General features: G+C 41.4%; 2 protein-coding genes across 2 annotated transcripts; one reads left to right on the forward strand and one right to left on the reverse strand.

Annotated features, from left to right (window-relative positions):
* The first annotated feature begins 6,069 nt into the window (after positions 1-6,069).
* chgb (chromogranin B) lies at positions 6,070-10,765 on the forward strand. The gene is made up of 7 exons (XM_069515016.1): positions 6,070-6,268; positions 6,424-6,470; positions 6,550-6,640; positions 7,043-8,678; positions 8,854-8,947; positions 9,067-9,177; positions 10,396-10,765. Exons 1-7 carry the CDS (start codon positions 6,226-6,228, stop codon positions 10,474-10,476), a joined length of 2,103 nt encoding a protein of 700 aa, XP_069371117.1. The 5' UTR covers positions 6,070-6,225; the 3' UTR covers positions 10,477-10,765.
* A 51-nt stretch (positions 10,766-10,816) lies between these two features.
* trmt6 (tRNA methyltransferase 6 non-catalytic subunit) lies at positions 10,817-17,316 on the reverse strand. The gene is made up of 12 exons (XM_020091630.2): positions 16,989-17,316; positions 16,653-16,783; positions 16,422-16,531; positions 15,396-15,487; positions 15,209-15,292; positions 14,988-15,112; positions 14,693-14,863; positions 13,870-14,024; positions 13,527-13,612; positions 12,784-12,886; positions 12,330-12,416; positions 10,817-11,459 (listed from the first exon to the last, which is right to left on the reverse strand). The coding sequence occupies exons 1-12, from the start codon at positions 17,093-17,095 to the stop codon at positions 11,298-11,300; spliced, it is 1,413 nt and encodes a 470-aa protein (XP_019947189.2). The 5' UTR covers positions 17,096-17,316; the 3' UTR covers positions 10,817-11,297.
* Positions 17,317-18,894: the final 1,578 nt, after the last annotated feature.

The raw sequence follows: 18,894 nt of genomic DNA on the forward strand, positions 1-18,894 counted from the left end.
TGACCATTTGACCAATGAAATCAAAAACATTTGTTTTCTCAAGTTGCACCAGTTCACATCAGAGTGTTGTATCTATAGAACATCTCAAACCGGATGTGCAAAAAGAGCACCCAACGCCCCACTATCTCCCTAAATAACATATATGGTTTTAGTAGCCCAATGTTTCATATGGGATACAAATGCATTTCTTCTTTTTACCCTTATTATCCCCCATGTAATGTTTTTCAGTTCCGTTGCTTTGAACAGTGCAGCACACACACTCAGCAGCTACAGTGTCACTGGTTCAATGGCTATTTTTCTTTTAGAGTTGTCACAGTGTTCATAAAAACTGTCCTCCTCTTCCCAAGTTTATAATTTATTCACATTCATCACATTTCTCTTCACTTACTCATGATCCCTTTCTTCCCCACAGAGCTCATTAGAATCTTCACCTTTACTCTGTATTACTGAAATGAAGCAATAACCAAAACATTGTCTGAATCATACTCACAGGCGATTTCAGAGGAACTCAAGTGTGCAATTTTCACACACACACACACATACACACACACACACACACACACACACACACACACACATGGGGGGACTTTAATTTTGGAGTTCATTCCTATTTAAATTCAAAAACAGAGAGAAGTGAGGGGGAACTAAAGGAGTATAATTAGGATACATATTTTAATAAGCCTTCACCGGTGTCTGGTAATTAGGATAATTCACATCCCGTATTACACAATAAATCAGAGCTGAATCCTCTTTATATGCCATTTCACTCTTGCACAGGCCCTTGAGGTCCTATTGAGCGTTTTATTGAGAAAGCACCCTGCTGCTATAATAGCAGAGGTAATAGTATTACAGTTTGATGAATCTGGGAACACAGAGACATTGTGTAAAATACACAAGTATCGATCATCCTGGATAATGCATAATCAGCCAAGCAGCTTTGTAATGACACCTGCAATGTGCAATATATATAATATCCGGCTTCATTTTCCACACCACTTCACCTGTTACCCTGCTGATTTACTAAAAGTAAGTATGTACGTCTCTAAGAGTGTATATTGATTTATTTTATGCACCACTTAAATATGACCTAGAAAGTCCGGCTGTATAACATAATCTTAATGCTCTGTCTTAAAGAAGTGTCAATAAATCCTTAGCAGCTGTGTGGGAGCTTTGCTTAAGTGCTAACTCAAATTTGAGACAAATGCTACCATGTGCACAATGACTGAGCTAACATGCTAATGCCTACCATGTTTAACGTTGAGCTAACATGCTAATGTTTGCTCAGCTTAGGCTGATGGGACTGTCATTAGTTTTGCAGGCGTTTGGTCAGAAACCTCAGTATTACACAAATAGGCGATAGATGAAACAAATTTGGGAGATCATCAAAGTCATAAGGATTTATCCGTTGGAGACCAGATGTTGAAACATTTCACTCAAGGCTACAAATGACAACCTCACAGTGTACCATGTTTTAGGTCAATCCATCCAATGGTTGTTGAGATATTTCACTAAAAACATAATAGTAGCTATTAAGCCAAATACAATAAAGTCAGTAGGATTCATCCTCTGGGAGCCATGAATTCCACTAAATGTCATGGCAATCCATCCTAGAGATATTATGCTATCATACTAGATAGAAATCTAGTATCAAGACCTTCAAGCTATGGCCCTCTGTCAGGTCAATCTAGGCATTAAGACACTTGATACATTTAATAATTAGTTGTTAACACAAAATATTGATTGTTTTTAATTACTGTCTCTATCACTAAATGATGATGATGCTTTTTGAGGGCTGGTGGTACAACACACTTTCTTGCAAGTTTTCTATTTTTGTTTTGTTTACTGTTTTTCAGCACGTTTTAAGTCAAGTTTGCATTAATACTTTTTGTTATTATTATTATTTAGTTAATTACATTGTTTTCATCCTGGAAATTAATAGACCTTTAGACATGAGACTGTGCTATTAATAAAATGTCCTGCTTAATAAAATGTCAGACCTTAATCATACATTTAAGATTCTTTTTGGAAAGACTGAGTTTATTTGACCAAAGACGACCACAGAAATACTCCCCATTGTTCCTGGACTATAATCAAAGCCCAACATAAAGCTTGTCCCCACCAAACATCAAGGCCTGGCTGAGGCTTTCATGCAGCGTGGCACTTTGTTCTCATAGTGAGCCGCTCGCCTTTTGTTCATGCATGTAAATTGTCGTGATGAAAGGAGTGGTGTAGTTGCAGACAGGGACAGAACTGCGAGTCGTGCTCTCAGAGCCTATCCCAACACATTGAGCTTCCCCCTCTGAACCCCCCCCCCACCCCCTTTGCTTACTGACTGTAAGAAAAATGTTAATCAGGCCTGGAGCAAGAACATTAAAGGCCACACAAACAAACACATATACAGTGTCACGTGCGATTGCACAGACATTCACAGGGAACACACACACATTGTTCCGAGCGAGAGACTCGTATAATTTAGTGGTTCATTGCCTTTGATATCTAGTGGCTCGATGGCTCACAGTGCGGCGCTGATCCTCGGTCACAGACATGACTTCCTCCCCTTGGAACAAAGAGGAAACTGCAGAGTGCTGTTTTCCTGCTGATGCTGCTGCTTCTTCCCACTGTGCACAGTGCATGTGACATTGAAAGTTATCATTCACACAAAAGACCAGGTTCACTGGCTGCACTGGATGTTCAGTTTCACTGTCTGACATTATTGTTTTATGCTCTGAGCAATATTTGTTTCAGCGACCACAGCGGAGGCCGTCTGCAGTTACAAAGATGGATGTCAGTGACCAGTCGTGCAGGCATGAGGAGCACAGCTGAGGGAGCAGGACATTCACATTTCGCTCGCAGCTGTTGCAGTTTCTGGGCTTATGGTGCCTGAGACGTGACTGAATGCACTTTGCCATATGTATTAAGGTCAAGGCTTACTGGAGAAGAACCCATGTAAAAATACATTTTAAATCATACTAGTACTAGTACTAGTATAGCATAGTATAGTTGTGTATAGTGCAGTATCGCACAGTACACTACAGTATAGCATAGTTACACAATCTTACAGTACACTACAGCATAGTATAGTATAGTTATGTATAGTGCAGTATTGTACAATATACTATAGTATAGTAAAGTAGTATACTATGGTGACTGCAAACCTACTTATATACATGTATATAAATTTGAATATTTCCTTATACTAATGTACAAATACAGTTTACATCCTCTTGCAATTATTTGCCACTGCACTTTAATCAACTGCATTTCTATACAAACAATATTTACATAGAGAAAGGTGTATATTATGTAAATATTGCATTTTCATCAATTTAATTAGTTTTAATTCTATTCTATTCTACTTTATTCAGTTTTTATTCTACTGCCCCTTTTTTCCTTCTGTAAATTTGATAAAAACCTATAGTTTTATCTTATCTTATCTGTAGAACTGCATGTATGCTGTATTGCTTCATATTTCTGGTATCAAACTGGTCACTTTTATCTTGTGTCTGCAGGAACAAAGCAAGAGATCAAAAATATCCAGCAAAGTGCCAAAAAGAAGATGCCAGTAGTTGTCAGTTTGAATGTTCTGAGCCACGCTGAGCTGAGCCCTCTACGTTTGAGCTCTGTCGCTGCAGATGTCAGCTCATCCAAAGAAGACAGCAGCAGTCTCTGATTAAGTTACAACTCAGACGTAGCATAGTTTCACACAATTAGAAATAGAAGAAATGGAAATTCAGGATAATCTCACTGTCCTTTCAGATATACAAACATAATTGTTTTATGTTTCTCTGCAGCAATGCTTTTTTAAAAAGATATTCAGTCACTGGTCAGAGCATCACTGGGTCTGCAACTGGAAATATGCACAAAAACTGCATTCCTCCAATACGTCCATGCCACATGACTGTTGACCACAGCCACTATTGATCCACGTCATTTTCTTTTATAACTAACAAACAACTAAATCCATACAATTTACAAAAATAGAAATTACACTACAAAATCAGGGCCCAAACTGAAAGAGGTCAACTAAACAATAAGACAACTATATTTTCAACATAACTAACAGACCTCCTTTACAAATGATACACAGGGGTATACATACCCAGGTGGACTAGTCCAGACAGGCACACAGGGGAAAGCTAATCCAAGATACCACATTAGCTACCCAAAAACACGGTCAACATACAAACATAAACAATCTAGCAAAATAAGTAGATACACAAACAAACAAGATTAGCTTTAAACAAATACTAACTACTAACTCTTCAATCATGCTTTGGTCTCCTCCACTTCCTGTGGGCTGGTCTAAAAAGGTCACTTCCTGCAGGCTTCTGGCCTTTTGCCAGGCAAGCTCGAAGCAAACAGAGGCTAAGTGTTATTTGCAAACTAAAAAGAAAAGAGAATAAGTCAAGTAAATATTTTATACACCCAACTCAGAAAATAAAGCTGTGAACAAACTATGTGTCAGGTTTTTACTCAAATGAAATGTAACAAAATGATACTAACACTGAGCTAATGGTGGAACCGTCACAAGGAATATGATGAGATATTTTCTGAATTAATTACTGAGGAGTCAGTTGGGCTATATTCTGACTCAGGGTTGGTCACACCCCTCAGCTGCATATGCTGTGACATTGACTCTGTTTAATATGTTGCATATTAGCATACATTTATTAATCTAAGCTAGCATACAAGAAGGGCAAAAAGGCTTGTTACATAACTTCAACAGGAGACATTGTTATGCCTGTTTTGAAACACAAAGGAGTAAATACGCATTTAATTTTGAGTGAATTAGTCACAGAGGAATAAAATGAATATGTCTGCGAACTGATTTAATGCAACCCAACAGCAGCAGCAATAAAGAGGGCTTCCCACATAACTTGAATCATTTCAAGTTATTAAATCAGGTTATGTCATTAAAACTTTTAAAACTATAAAATGACATTGTAAAACAAATCAATGTTGCAGGATTGATTACGAAAAACTCTTCTGCCCAGATGTCAGATGGCTGGATCTCTAAACTGTGTTCCCAAGTAGAAAGATGATCTCAAATACCATTTATCAACTTCACACTCTGCATGTGCATTGTAAATTGCCAAAGGAAGTGCAGTGTCCAGTGTGGTGCAATGTGGCCACAAATACGTAAAATATTAAGAAAAAGTCATCGGGGGTGGGGCACTTGTCTGAAAACTGAGTTGAACATGTGATCTTCTTTAATCTTGGATAAACTTCACCAGTGGTTGGTGACTAGGTCAAACCACAGGTCAAAATCATTTTGATAATTTGATTATTTTTATTTCACCATTTCTGATTGTTATAATTGCAACAACAGTCATAGAATCACATCCTCTTTACAAGTATGTCTTCAAAGTAAAAGCAAAATGCTAGTTTTCTTGATGTGATACTTTATACCGAGCGAAATTACAGAGCATTTATTTTGAAAGCAATTTCAGTTGAATTTGTATAAATGTATTTGTATGCAGATAAACCAGGTAGGATGAACACAAAGTTTTCTAACTTCTCTCTGCCCCATGAACTGTTTCTAAAACCTCGGCGAACCACATCCAGCACACAAACAATAACAAGTTAAAGTTTATGTTAGAACTGTTTGAGGAGAACTCACTAATAATTCTGAAGTAGCTTCAGAGCATCAACACGAACAAGAAAACAGCCCATTCCAGATAGACATGCACTATACAAACATAGACTAATTAATACATGGTGAAGAAGGACTTGCAGGATCAGGGGAAAACAGTAAGAAAAGCAAATTAAAAGGCAACAATTGATGAACGATAAAGAAACATTCTCAAACGCAAAGTCATTGTGCAGGACTAACAATTCTTCCTGGTTTGCTTTCAATCGTCTTGTGGCATTTAACCCGCAACACAAGATGAAAACCAGTTTAAAACCACATCACCTGAACCGTGACACTAACGGGATTTCTAACGAGCCTGCCACGAAATGTCGACGTCGTGCGCAATTCCAGTCCACTCACTCTCTCTCTCTCTCTTGCAGGTCTAATGAGTCATGACACTAAAGGGAGCCAGGAGCCTGGAGGCTTCCTCCCACGCTCCTCCAGCCCACTCCTCCGCCTATTTGAGGCGCTCCCCTCTGCTCCGGTGCTCCAGAGCAGCGCAGCTCTCTCCTGCGGAGAGACGGGACTCCAAGGCACGGCTGTGATTTTTTTTTCACATGTGGGATTTACCCTGATCTCGTCCTCGCCCCAACATGAGGCTTCTTCTTGTTGTTGCGGTGGCGGCTCTGTGGGCAGGTTGGTGATCACTGTTGCTTTTCCCTGTTGAAGTTAGTGGAAGTCAGTTCAGGACCACGGACAGAGGCAGAGACGACTCCAGTTATTTGAATGCATGCAGACAAACCCAGTTTGTGTTATGTCACCTTAAATACTTTGTCTTTCCTCTAATGCAGAAAATCTAGCGCTTCCAGTGGGGAAAGAGGGTCAGAGAGAAGATGTGGTATGTTTTGTCTAATAGAATTCAATGATTATAAAGTGAATCCTGGAGCTGCATGTTGAGTTTGTTGGATTTCTTGCAGGTTACACGATGCCTGGTTGAAGTCCTGTCCAAAGCTCTCTCCACACCGGACTCTCAGCTGGATCAGGAATGCAGAGACATTCTCCAAGCAGGTCTGTAGCGCACGGGCCACTCTTAATTCCCATGTTGCTTATGGATAGAACATTAAAATGCTGTTGTATGTAGCCTACATAGTTTTAAAATAGGTCATTTTAGGAGAGGGCTGTTTGTTGATGCAGTGCACACTGAGGAGCTGATGAAAATACAGTCACGCTGAATATCTTGCAGAGCAGTTGGTTACATAAAAAAGAGTAATTGAGATTATTATGATCACAGTTTTCATGCCACTTCTACCTTCAAGAGAATATTTTCTCCTATATGACAGAAGGGATTCAAACTCATACTCAATTTCATCTACACTGAAATTAAATGACAAATCAATCATAACGTGTCCCTAAGGGCATTTTGAAATGTATCTATACATCACTCGTGATGTTTCTTTTGCTCTGTCACAGGGGTTAAACACACCCCACTGGACAAGAAGAGCGAGGATGGGATAATATCTCATGAGGAGGTGGTCAAAGTTCAGCCCAAGGATACAGAGACAAAGGCAGCCGATGTGAAAGACATTGAGGCACTCCTAAAATCCGTGGATGAGAAGAGGGAAACCCCCGAGGATGAGCGCAGCCAAGAGTCCTGGAGTCTGGGTGATGAGAAGGAAAAGAGACATGATGACACAGAAGAAGAAGCAGAGCGGGAGAAGAGGAGCAGCTGGAGGCCTGGGAGATACCACCAAAGGAAACACAAACGGGACGAGGAAGAAGACAACGAGCGCAGTCAGGAGAGTTGGGGCATTGAGGAAAAGAGATCTGAGGATGAAGATGAAGAAGACGAAGGGAGGGAGAAGAGGAAATGGAAGCCTGGGAGATACCACCAAAAGAAATACAAACGAGATGAGGAGCCTTTAGGAGACGAAAGGGAGGAGCCAGAGGAGGAACGTAGCCAAGAGTCCTGGGATGTAGACAAAAGGCATGGGAACGAGGTGGAGGAGGAAAGAAACAAGCGCATATGGAAACCCACACACCGCTACCACCACAAGAAAAAACTTCACAAACGTGGCGAAGAGCCTTTAGAAGACGAGGGAGACGAAGAGCGCAGCCAGGAGTATTGGGGTCTTGACGATGAGAGAGACAAGAGGGACTGGAGGCCCGGCAGGTACCACCAGAGGAGACATAAGCGTGATGAAGAGCTCTCAGAAGACGCCAGGGAAGAACCAGATGAAGAACGCAGCCAGGAGAACTGGGACTTTGACACAGGAAGAGAAAAGAGGGACTGGAGGCCTGGCCGACACCACCAAAGGAGACATAAGCGTGATGAAGAGCTTTCAGAAGAAGCCAGAGAAGAACCAGATGAAGAACGCAGCCAGGAGAACTGGGACTTTGACACAGGAAGAGAAAAAAGGGACTGGAGGCCTGGCAGACACCACCAGAGGAGACATAAGCGTGATGAAGAGCTTTCAGAAGAAGCCAGAGAAGAACCAGATGAAGAACGCAGCCAGGAGAATTGGGACTTTGACACAGGAAGAGACAAGAGGGACTGGAGGCCAGGCAGGTACCACCAGAGGAGACACAAACGTGATGAAGAGCTCTCGGAGGAAGCCAGGGAAGAGCCGGACGAGGAGCGCAGCCAGGAATACTGGGATTTTGACACTGGAAGAGACAAGAGGGACTGGAGGCCAGGCAGGTACCACCAGAGGAGACACAAACGTGATGAAGAGCTCTCGGAGGAAGCCAGGGAAGAGCCGGACGAGGAGCGCAGCCAGGAATACTGGGATTTTGACACTGGAAGAGACAAGAGGGACTGGAGGCCAGGCAGGTACCACCAGAGGAAACACAAACGTGATGAAGAGCTCTCAGAGGACAGGCGAGACGAGGCGGATGGAGAACGCAGCCAGGAATACTGGGGGTTTGACAAAAGACACGGAAAAGAAGAGGGAGAGGTGGAAAAGCGCATATGGAAGCCAACACACTGGTACCACCACAAAAAGAAACTTCACAAGCGTGGTGGAGACTCATCAGAGGAGGAGGAGGAACAGAGGGGTGCTTCAGATGAATCAGAGGAGGCTGACAAGGACAGGGACGAAGCCCTGAGGTACTCCTCTCTTGACTCTTAAATTGTGCATGTCTCTATTTTGCATCCCAGTGCACAATCTGTTGCAGTGTTCGGTAATAGCAGCCAAATCAAAACATTTCATAGTGAAAATTGACAAAAATCCATGCATGTGCTGGGATGATAAACTGGGAATCTAACTGCAGACGTTTTTCAGGTATCTGGCAGAAAAGCGCAATCCCTGGATTTACAGAGGCTTCTACCATCCCGCCTGGTTTAAAAGGGATTCAGATGAACATGCAGCAACTAAGGTGAGCTTGATGAGACAACTTCCATTTTTTTGCCTGCTTGTATGAAACTGAAACAATTGAATTGCTTGTTTCTTTGCATGGTTATACGCACCACAAAATGTTGCATTGAATGTGTTCAGATGGACGACCTGGCCAAGTTGCTGAGCTATAAGATAAACCAGCTGTCCAGCCATTCTAATCAGGAGGTGGCAAAGAGAAGCACGCTCCAGAGAGCCCTCACTCCACAGGAGGTAAACACTGCACTCACTAACTGCGGAAAAGACCTTTATGGCAGATGTGGGGATGCAATCGCTGTCATGTTCACTTTTCTAAAGCTCTAACTAGGCCACTGTACTGAAGTCTAGGAAGAGTACTTTGTTATAGCTACAGTAGACTGCGATTTACACAGAATCTAATGTCTGATCTAACTGAGCTGATGGAAGCACTGTGCAGCAGCAAGGGTTCAGGCAAAAAATGATAATTTTAGTAATGAAAAGCTTAAAGGTCATAATGTGACAACAGCTACACCTGCATGTTGCATCATATCTGTGATCAATAATGATAATAATAATAACAAGTTACAAAGTGCTTCACAAAGAGGACAATGGAAATACAATATAAAAAAACTACAGTGAAGCAAATGAATACTATGTTATTAAAGACAGCAGATACAATACTACATACTTTAAAAGAAATGATGAAAGAGAAGGATAAAAGAAACACAAAATATACAGACGATATTCCGTCTACAACAGTTTCCACCATATATCCAGATGACCTAGTGCAGCCATTAAGCTCATCCCTGCACCATTCAGTTTCACTGGGGGAGAAAGCAGCCATGGGCTCATTATGGAAATCTCCTGTCGACACGGAGATGTCAGGATTTAGCCCTCACAACCACAGAGCATCAATGAATATGCATCTGTGCAAATGTGCATCCAGAACTGTCCCTCATGAGCATGTTCCAAATACACCAGAGGAAAATCTCAGGCAGTGACTCCTTCCAACTCTGTCAAGCTCAGAATCTACTCTTGCATTACTCACATGTGCTCTACTCTCACTGGGCTTGTTCTCTCAGCTTGTTGGTCCCCCTTTCACTATCTGCGCTCACCAGCATTTACGACTGCTGCAATAATCACACTTGGAATCTCGTGATTAAAGCCTCCCAGGGCAATCAAATCGTAATGTGCCCATTAAAAGGAGAGCAAAGGCCCGTGGAGAACTCCCCATCTTGACACATAGGTGGTTATTGATGATTTCAAGAGCACTACAGCTCAAGGGATAATGGTTTTTTCAACTGAAATGACAAAGTCTGCTTATTAGGCAAATCTGAAGCAGGCCTAGAGAAAATCTGTCAATTCTTGATCATTCACTCCAGATTTATGTCCCATACATGATCAAAAACACACAGTTTTGACCACAAACTGGATTGTATTTAATTCATGTATAAATCCTGCGTGTTTTTTCAGGATAAAAAGCTGGAAAACCTAGCAGCCATGGACGTGGAGTTGCAGAAAATCGCCTCCAAGTTGCATGAAAAGAGTGCATAAGCCACAGCCGCCGTCTTACCGCATGTCTGCCAATTCAGTGTGCTTACTGTGTACCAACATAAAAAACCCTGGAGCCTTGCCAAAAAAGATCAACTTGTTTATCATTGTATTTGTGATATTTTGATGTTCTCAAATTAATCCGCATGGGAATGGTTTTGATGTTTATACATGTAAAGAGAAAATGTGAGAATAACATATTATATCTGGAACCGATTATTGAAATAATTGTGTTCTGAAGCGTTTGCTCAGTCTGTGCTCAATAAAAGGAGTTATTCTGGGACCAAACAAAGATCTCTCTAATTATTTTTTGATAGGAAAAAAAAAACAAAGCTTTCAGACATCTTTTAGTACTTTTTTATTCAGTGCAGATACAGATGTAGCTTTGTGAAGCTTCATAAGCGATGGGATCATAAAACAAATGGCACTTTCTGCAGGGATAACAAAATAATAAAAAAAGAAAGTTATAACCGAGAGGCTGGAGAGACTTATTGTTTTTACACCAGGTCTTGAGGTGTGAAACACAAACCTGTTTGTCTCAGCACGCAAATTATTATTTCTGCAGTTTCTTCCATAAAACATACACTGAGCTCCGAGAGCCTAAACTGGCTTACAACTGACCCCTTAGTATTACGCCTTAATCTGCACTGATCTGAATACACAAGAAGGGAGAAGAGGTTTGATGTGTGCAAACCAGACACTCTGTCTGCATTATTACAGATGTGTCAAATCAGTTCAGCAGTAAGGAAGGTCAGCACTGGAGGAAAAATCCCTGTAGGCCGTTAGAAATGTGCCCTTAGAAGATCTGATGCGTCTGTGTTTGTTTATCCCTCAGTGTCTGTCACTTTCAGTCTCTTTGGTGCTGGTTCATCAGCTCGCTGGGAGGCTGCGGGTTTGGCGCGGTCCATGGCGACCGTCGTCCCTGAGAGGAGGTAGCCCCCGCCTCCGCTCATCAGCAGCTGAGGATGGGTCCTGTTAGGCAACACCTAGAGGCACGGCACAGAAAGTCAGGATGCATTAATTCTACAGGAAGAGCTGCAGGAAATAACACATTGGTCCTGTGGGGGAACACACTCTGGGCATGCAAACACTAAAGTACAAAAAAGGGAAGTAGGAGTAAATGCTGTGGAGGGTCTGTGATAATGGATTCGAGGCAGTGACAAGTATTTTATCACAAAGAATTGATTCCGCCAAATGTAGATTATCTGCCCTGATATCACTGACTGAGAGGTGGCCTGAGGTGTAACTCCAGTAAATCCACACTTGAAGGACTGCAACAATGATTTTCTTCTTGTATAAAGACAAGATAAACTTCAAGCAACACTTCTTTCATCATAAAAGCTTTTAACACCAGAGTTTGACAGAATTAATCACCATTTGTGGCTGCGGAGGGCGCTGTTACATAAGTCGTTTTCACGGATGAACCCTAGAGAATGTCTGCACAAATAAGTCACGTCTTTATCCGGAGTTTGCCCTTCACACATGAACAACAACACAGAAATCTCCGGCGCCTTCTGGTGAGGGCTGGTGCAGCAGACGGAGGAAGGAAGTAACGTATAAATTCTGCTGGGGAGATCACGTGTTTTAAAGCTCATCGACACCGGTGCTGGCGCTTATCACCGAAAGCTTCTTCTTCATCTGAGTCTCTTAAATGCAGGGCTGTGCTTTATCATCTTGAGATGTTTGTTTTCTTTTATTTCTTCATTTTGCGTCTGTCGTGCAGATGCGATTCAAACTCCCTCCAGGCGTTAATGAGATCATGCGTTAAGGAGGATGGGATCTAAGCTTGGACAGATGAAACATTAGGCCTCCGGCCATGGCTAGTTGCTGGTGTGGAGGCGTAAAAACAAATTTACCTGATAATGTCTGAGCCAGGTGTCTGTGAGTCTGAGGCTGACCGTACCACCCTGTTCCCTGAGCTTTGTGTAGCACTCGATAAGAGGCTGCGGAGATAAAGGGGGGGAGAGAGATAGAAAAAGAGGCATTAAGGACGAGGACCGCACCGGCAATGACTCGAGAGACACACACACACACACACACACACACACACACACAAAGTTATCTTTTTAGCTACATAAGCACAATAGAGGTAATAAGTGCAGGGACTTGATAGGCATTGTAACTCCTTGGCAGTGACAGCGATGTCTGCCGCAGTAATGAAATAAGGACATTTCCCACTGGAACTTTTAGCAATAAAACCTGTGTGCAGAAGCAGATAATGAGAGATCCTTCAGCTGAATTAAACTAAACTCTGTGAAGGACATCGATAGTGTTTGTTCCAGCAGATGCAAGTAGTCATGACGATCGTACCTCTTTGTACTGGGAGTAGACGACAAAAGGCCTGGAGGGGGAGAGGAATTTGAGCAGGCTCATGAGGAGAGGACACGGGTGAAACCGGCTGGCGATAATCAACCTGTAATTCAAAAGAAATAGATGATCACGCAAACATGTCTGACGTGGAATATATGTTATTGGAAATGTGGAGGTAGGTAATATCTCTCCATGTGACTTCTCACCGCCAAAACTTCAGGATTTAGTACCCTTCTAATACAGACATTAATTTCACTTTCTATAAAGAAATGACCGTCAGTAAAAAGACGCTGATTTAGGAACATGTGGAAAATCTATTGTAGTGTGTATGTCATGGCTGGTATGATGTGGAGGAGGGGTAAGTTAATAGCCTAACCAGATCAATACTTAGGAGTCGCCCTCACAACACTTCATCCATCAATTACACAGAGGCTGTGAAGCAAATCCTTCACTGAGCATGACTGGAAACTGCAAGGCAATCACTCTGTTCACCTTGTAAGGGCACCAGTGTTAATGTGTGCATGGGCTCGGAGGAAAGCAAATTATTTATCATGACTTTTATTGAGATGATACAAATTACTTTAATCATCATTCATCAAATCTTCATCTCTGCAGATCAGTTTTAATTACTGTTGTTGACTACATGATGCTGTCCAGACAGTTGGAGGAGAAAGATGCTGATGCTGAAAAGAGCAGAACAGCGGAGGGGAAAAGAACAAAATAATAAAAAATGTGACACCAACCCGTCTGCATTTCTGCCTTCCAGCAGGGAGGCAGCGGCCGCCAGCTTCTTTCTCTTCTCCTCCAGCTTCACCCTTTTTTCCTGATCCTGAAAAACAAAAAAATTTATTACATCCAATTTTGAAATTTCTCTTTTTTCTCTCCTGAGAGATCTGATCACAAGTGCACAGTGTGTTCATGTGTTCACACCTGGTATTCAAATTCATAGTGAATGTATTTCCTGTGACCACTGATCTCATTTCCACACTCTATATGCAAATAGTCACATTATCACTTCCTCCTCATTATGAGCACAAAAGTAAATGAGTAAAGTATGACAGTGGGGTCAGTACATATTGGACATACTTTAGCCTCTTTACGTTTCTCCCTCTCTTTTTTCTCCTGGTCCTCAGCAGTGTCATCACCAGCACTGGTCTCCATGCTCCGTTCCTCTGGACTGCCCTGTGGTTCTGCCTCAGGCTGGTTTTGCTCCTCTGCAGCCATGTTAGACTGCTTCTCATCTGGAATTATACACATCACTTCAGTGTCACGGAATAATTGAATCACTAAGTAACCTTTTCTGCATATTATTCTCTAAAACAGCTGATGAATCTTGTCTATGTTTTGGTTAATTAACGGCAAAAATAATAGTAAAATAGTTGTTATTTCATAATTTATGCTCATCGTTAGCTTCGTAAACAGACAGAGCCTTATGTCCACACTTCTGCTTTTATTTTGTCCATATTTATGTGCGTCTTCTATAAGCTTAACGATACAGAAGAAAAGGAGCAGTACCACCAGAAATCTTTTTTTAAAAAGAGGCATTATCACAACCTTCTCCCCCGTCGCCATGTCTGTTGACATTGCCCTCTAGTGGATGTATTGTTCAACAACCACGGCAACGTAAAGGACACATGAAAACATGTGTGCACTGACACTTTTCATAACATTACAGTATAATGTAATAGAAAATTTTATAGAAAATAAGGACAAAACCTCATTAACCGACAAGTATTCTTTTTTTATTTCATTTTTTTAGTTTCATTGTTTGAAACGGACGTATCAGTTTATTGCAGCATTAATACCAGGAAACATTTGGTATTTTGGGCATTTCAGGACTCTGTTTAATGTGAAAACAAACCTATAAACACCTTCGAGAGATTATTTTTAAAAAACAGGCAGCTCCTACCAGCACATGGGTCTTTGGCTGCAGTGTCCAGAGTGCCTGCCAGCAGAGCATTGACATGGCAGATGGGAAAGTCATGCAGCGTATCGTGGAAATGTGCAGGGAAGCCAAAGCTCTCCACACCCGCTCGAACGGGCCCACCTCCTGGGTACATTTGGATCACTGAACCGTAGCCTAGATGAAGAGGAAATGGAGGGTAATTATGCAGAGGGCAAAGAAAGGGCTCTGTTTAGAAAGTTCGAAATACAATAGAAAGTATAAGCAGAAAAGGCCAAGTCAAACAGCAGGACTTAATTACCTCCCATTCTTTCCATGACGGAGCCCAGCACGAGCCCGGCACAAGTCTCAAACACCAAAACTTTGCTGCCAGCGTGGATGTTTGCTAGAGTCAACATCTGGGCGAGTGAGTCATACCGCAGGTGGCTGCGTTACACAGAAACATACACATTTTACTTCCACATCTTCCCGCTCATTAAAAGGCCATTTTCGCACATTCTGTTCATCCACGTGCTGACTCACCAGATCTTCCCCGGCTCCCGGCCGTGGTACATCATAGCCAGGATGCGACAGGACGGTTTTAGAATCGTCACAGTATTTTCATACCTGGAAAAACACGAGACGGGAACAGCTGATAACACTAATTACAGCACTCTGCATTATTCTTAGTCTGTCACAGTTTGAGTTTGTGTAATTGGAAGTGACTCACTTCTTCTTTTTCTTCTTGATGTACTTATCCTGAGCATACTCGGTCTTATCTCTGAATGTGGAGCTGTTCTCTATGAGCTGCTGAATGATTTCCTGTGGAGCACACAAACACACCTTAACTTTATCAGATCGTGTCCAAAGACAAGACAGAAACCAACAATGTGCTTGATCACATCTTCATACTTTTCGATTTCCCTTGCCTGTGGCATTTCTGCAACAGATAAATCTTTAACAGTCCGTCACAAATATCTATCCTCACTTTTATAAAGTATTTACCTGAAACAACTTAATTGTAGGTTTAAGCACACATTTCTCAAAAAATGATTTAAACATGTATTTGTTCGAGACTTCTCAGCAGCAGATTATGACACATTTGATGATTGAGTGTGTATTAATAGAACTACAATACAACTACAAAACCAACTCAAATTCAACTACGAAAGAACACGTCGGAGTGTTTTTTTTCCCAGTCTGAACCAAAATAGCAGGTGTGACAGGTGCATAGTGAATAGTTCAGACCTTTTGACCAATTACTGGAAGTTGAGACATAAATAATACATAGTAGAAGTAACAGAAGCTGAAGAGGCTCGCACGATTGCTTTCAGTCTTTGCCTCCAATAATATCATATTTGAGGGACGACTTGTATTTGGTGCACTGGAACTAAGCTTGAGTACTGCACCTGACGTTTGTGATGCAGGTAGTAATACTATACTGATTATGATAAACCAAGAGGAGCAGGTGAGATAAAATCCATACCATAACATCCCTAAATTAATGAAATGAATTGTGATGAGGACAGGACGTATGCATGTCATATACAAGTCTATAGTGTGCTCCCTAAATTGCAATATAACATCAAAACTAAATAGATCAAATGTAAACTAAGTAATAAAGACATGAACCTTCATTCAAACTTTGGTCCAGAATTCTAAGAGTGAAAAAGTTTTACTGAACCGACCCGATACCTGACAGTGCTATAATCTATTCTCTCTGTGTATGTGTGTGGACTCCAGGTTGCAGACGTACCTGGCCCTTCAGACCTTGCTCTTTGAGCGTCTCAATGTCGTCCCTGGTCAGTTTCTGTGATTTCCCATCGTCCATGATGTGCCTGTTGTCTGTGCCTGCCTCCTTTGCATCTGTAAAGAACACATGAAAAGACAGAACTCGTCAAAGCTCTCACAGCACATGCAGTGTGGAAATAACAAGAAATCAAAATGCCCCTGCAGGCAGCAGACAGGTCTACTGAATGTTACACACCACCAGGACCCTCTGCGTCCTTCGGCTTCTTTGGCTGCAGGTTCCCTCCGGACATGATCTCAAACGTGGTGCTGTATAAATGACCCACTGCTTTATCCAAGAAGAACCACTGCTTCTCAAAAATCACCTTCCTGTGAGGGACACGGAATAAAACCAGCGATGAGCATGGCACCTCATGATATCCCACTGTCTAGGGCTGCAGTGTGGTGATGCTACAACACAGTCAGTCAGATAGCTAGCACCCACACTGTGCCTGTTAAGAAATCCGAATACATGATAATAATCTGAGGGTGTTTATGTATTGATAATATTTGGAGTCCACAGTGTTGGACTTACTTCCTGGGTTGTATTTGCATAGCTTTGAAGATGTCCCCTCGCTTCAGCACGACGTAGTCTCCCTCGTTGATTCTGTACTGAGCATCGTCGTCCCCGTTGTCCGCCATGATTCCGGCAGATAAGGCGGCTCACTGCGGAGCTGCCAGCGAACTGTGGCCTTCAGCTAGTCCCGCTGAGTCCCCGTCGACAAGGCACCGTGGGAAAAAAGGCACGACAGGACCCTGAAGTGAGAGCAAAACACGAACATCCACTATTTCCACGTGTTAGCATACATTTCCCTGCTGCTGCTCAGGACGGCTAATCGACTGCAGAGTGGAGACAGCGCCGCGCTTCAGTGTCGTCGTCTGTGATTCGCTGGAGACGCGTCGCTGAGCTCAGCAGCCAATAGGAGCGAAGTGCGATGAGGCCAGGTAAAGTGTAGATATTAGAATCATCGATAGGCCAGGACTGGACCAGACATCGATTCTTTTATTTTAAGAAAAACTGATGGAAATATGTAATGATCATTAATGTTGATAGTTTAGTTTGGGAAGTCATTCATTTTATCCGTTTTCACGAATTATTTGCTTGATTGGTTACACAAATTGTATTTTCCCTTTAGAATAAGGGTATAACTGATGGAATATAAAGAGAGAGAGAGAGAGAGATTTTGATTAAGATAGACTTTTGTGAATCATCATATAATGAAAAAGCAAATATTCTTGACTTGCAAAGAAGTCTTTTGAACTAATGGCCATCACCCATTTTTCATTTATTCATATATTTATGAGGGGAAGTTATGTGCAATATAGCAAGTAGTTGTAATATGCTAAGATTAGTTTTTATTACATTGTTATATGTTTAATAATATATTATTGTGCATATTCATTTTTAACATTTCCATAAATATGTGAATAGACACAATACAAAAAAAAGGTTTTTATATTGTGTGATAAATTCTCAAACACTGTATTGAATTAAAGCGGGAAGTTTACAGAAGACTACACACACTGATACTGCTGGATTTCATTCCAGCTCAGTTATTCTGCACCCAAACACTGTTAATAAACTGTGTTGAAATGCAATCCAGCAGATGTGTCCACATCATCCCACCATGGGGCCACAATCTGGTGTTTTATAACTGCCTCTCAATGGTGTGCCAACTCAACCAGCCCACAGTGAAGTGTACAGAAGTGCAGCAGTGAGGGGGCTGACAAGAGCAAAAGAGAGCATCCTACACAACACAACAACATGATTTGATCAATACTGAATAAATAATCTAACCTTGGAGAAATCTAGAAAGTCTTGAGTAATTTTCAAATTACCTAGTGACAATCAGAGAGTAAATCATAGTGATGCCAGGAAAACATTTCGACAGAAGTTGTATTAAATACAACAGAAGTATAGTAACGTGAAGCTTAGCATGATTCATAAATCGCTTTGGATTAAAGCAAAAAGCAGCATTCATTTGCTGAATTAATTTAAAATGGTCAGTGTGGGTTGAACTGACTCAAACCTCCTGGCTGAAGTTCAGTGCAGAATAATTTACAACTATAATAATTTAGGTTGTGCCATTACATTAAAAATACATAGGTTCAATCACCCCATAGTAAATAGCAGATTTCTCTGCAATAAGAATGTCTCAAAGATTTCTCTAAAGCTTTCAGTGTTTCTAGAAGTAGATTTTAAGTCAAATTGTTTTTAGAATTACTCAAGAATCCAACAAATCCAGCTTTTTTGTTTTCAGGCTGTGTTGCACCAGAAAACAGGAGGGATATTATGATATGCATCGATGCAGAGATATGACAAATAAAAGTACGACATTTCTTTGTCAAATTAACATGGAAAAAATCGGATTATATGTCCACAATTAAATTTTAGTTTCACCTTAAATGCAAAAAGAAAATTCAGTTTGAGTTTCAGCAGT

Source organism: Paralichthys olivaceus, chromosome 19, assembly GCF_024713975.1.
Source record: "Paralichthys olivaceus isolate ysfri-2021 chromosome 19, ASM2471397v2, whole genome shotgun sequence".
In the NCBI taxonomy this organism is placed as follows: domain Eukaryota; kingdom Metazoa; phylum Chordata; class Actinopteri; order Pleuronectiformes; family Paralichthyidae; genus Paralichthys; species Paralichthys olivaceus.

What these genes read in the sequence shown, in the direction of transcription:
- chgb (XM_069515016.1), top strand. Translation starts at nt 6,226, where the DNA reads ATGAGGCTTCTTCTTGTTGTTGCGGTGGCGGCTCTGTGGGCAG. An exon ending in GGTGGCGGCTCTGTGGGCAG is followed by an intron (nt 6,269 to 6,423) that starts GTTGGTGATCAC and finishes CCTCTAATGCAG; the next exon opens with AAAATCTAGCGCTTCCAGTG. An exon ending in CAGAGACATTCTCCAAGCAG is followed by an intron (nt 6,641 to 7,042) that starts GTCTGTAGCGCA and finishes GCTCTGTCACAG; the next exon opens with GGGTTAAACACACCCCACTG.
- trmt6 (XM_020091630.2), bottom strand. Translation starts at nt 17,095, where the DNA reads ATGGCGGACAACGGGGACGACGATGCTCAGTACAGAATCAACGAGGGA. An exon ending in ATCAAGAAGAAAAAGAAGAA is followed by an intron (nt 15,293 to 15,395) that starts GTGAGTCACTTC and finishes GTGTTTTTCCAG; the next exon opens with GTATGAAAATACTGTGACGA. An exon ending in GAAGGCAGAAATGCAGACGG is followed by an intron (nt 12,887 to 13,526) that starts GTTGGTGTCACA and finishes TTTGAATTACAG; the next exon opens with GTTGATTATCGCCAGCCGGT.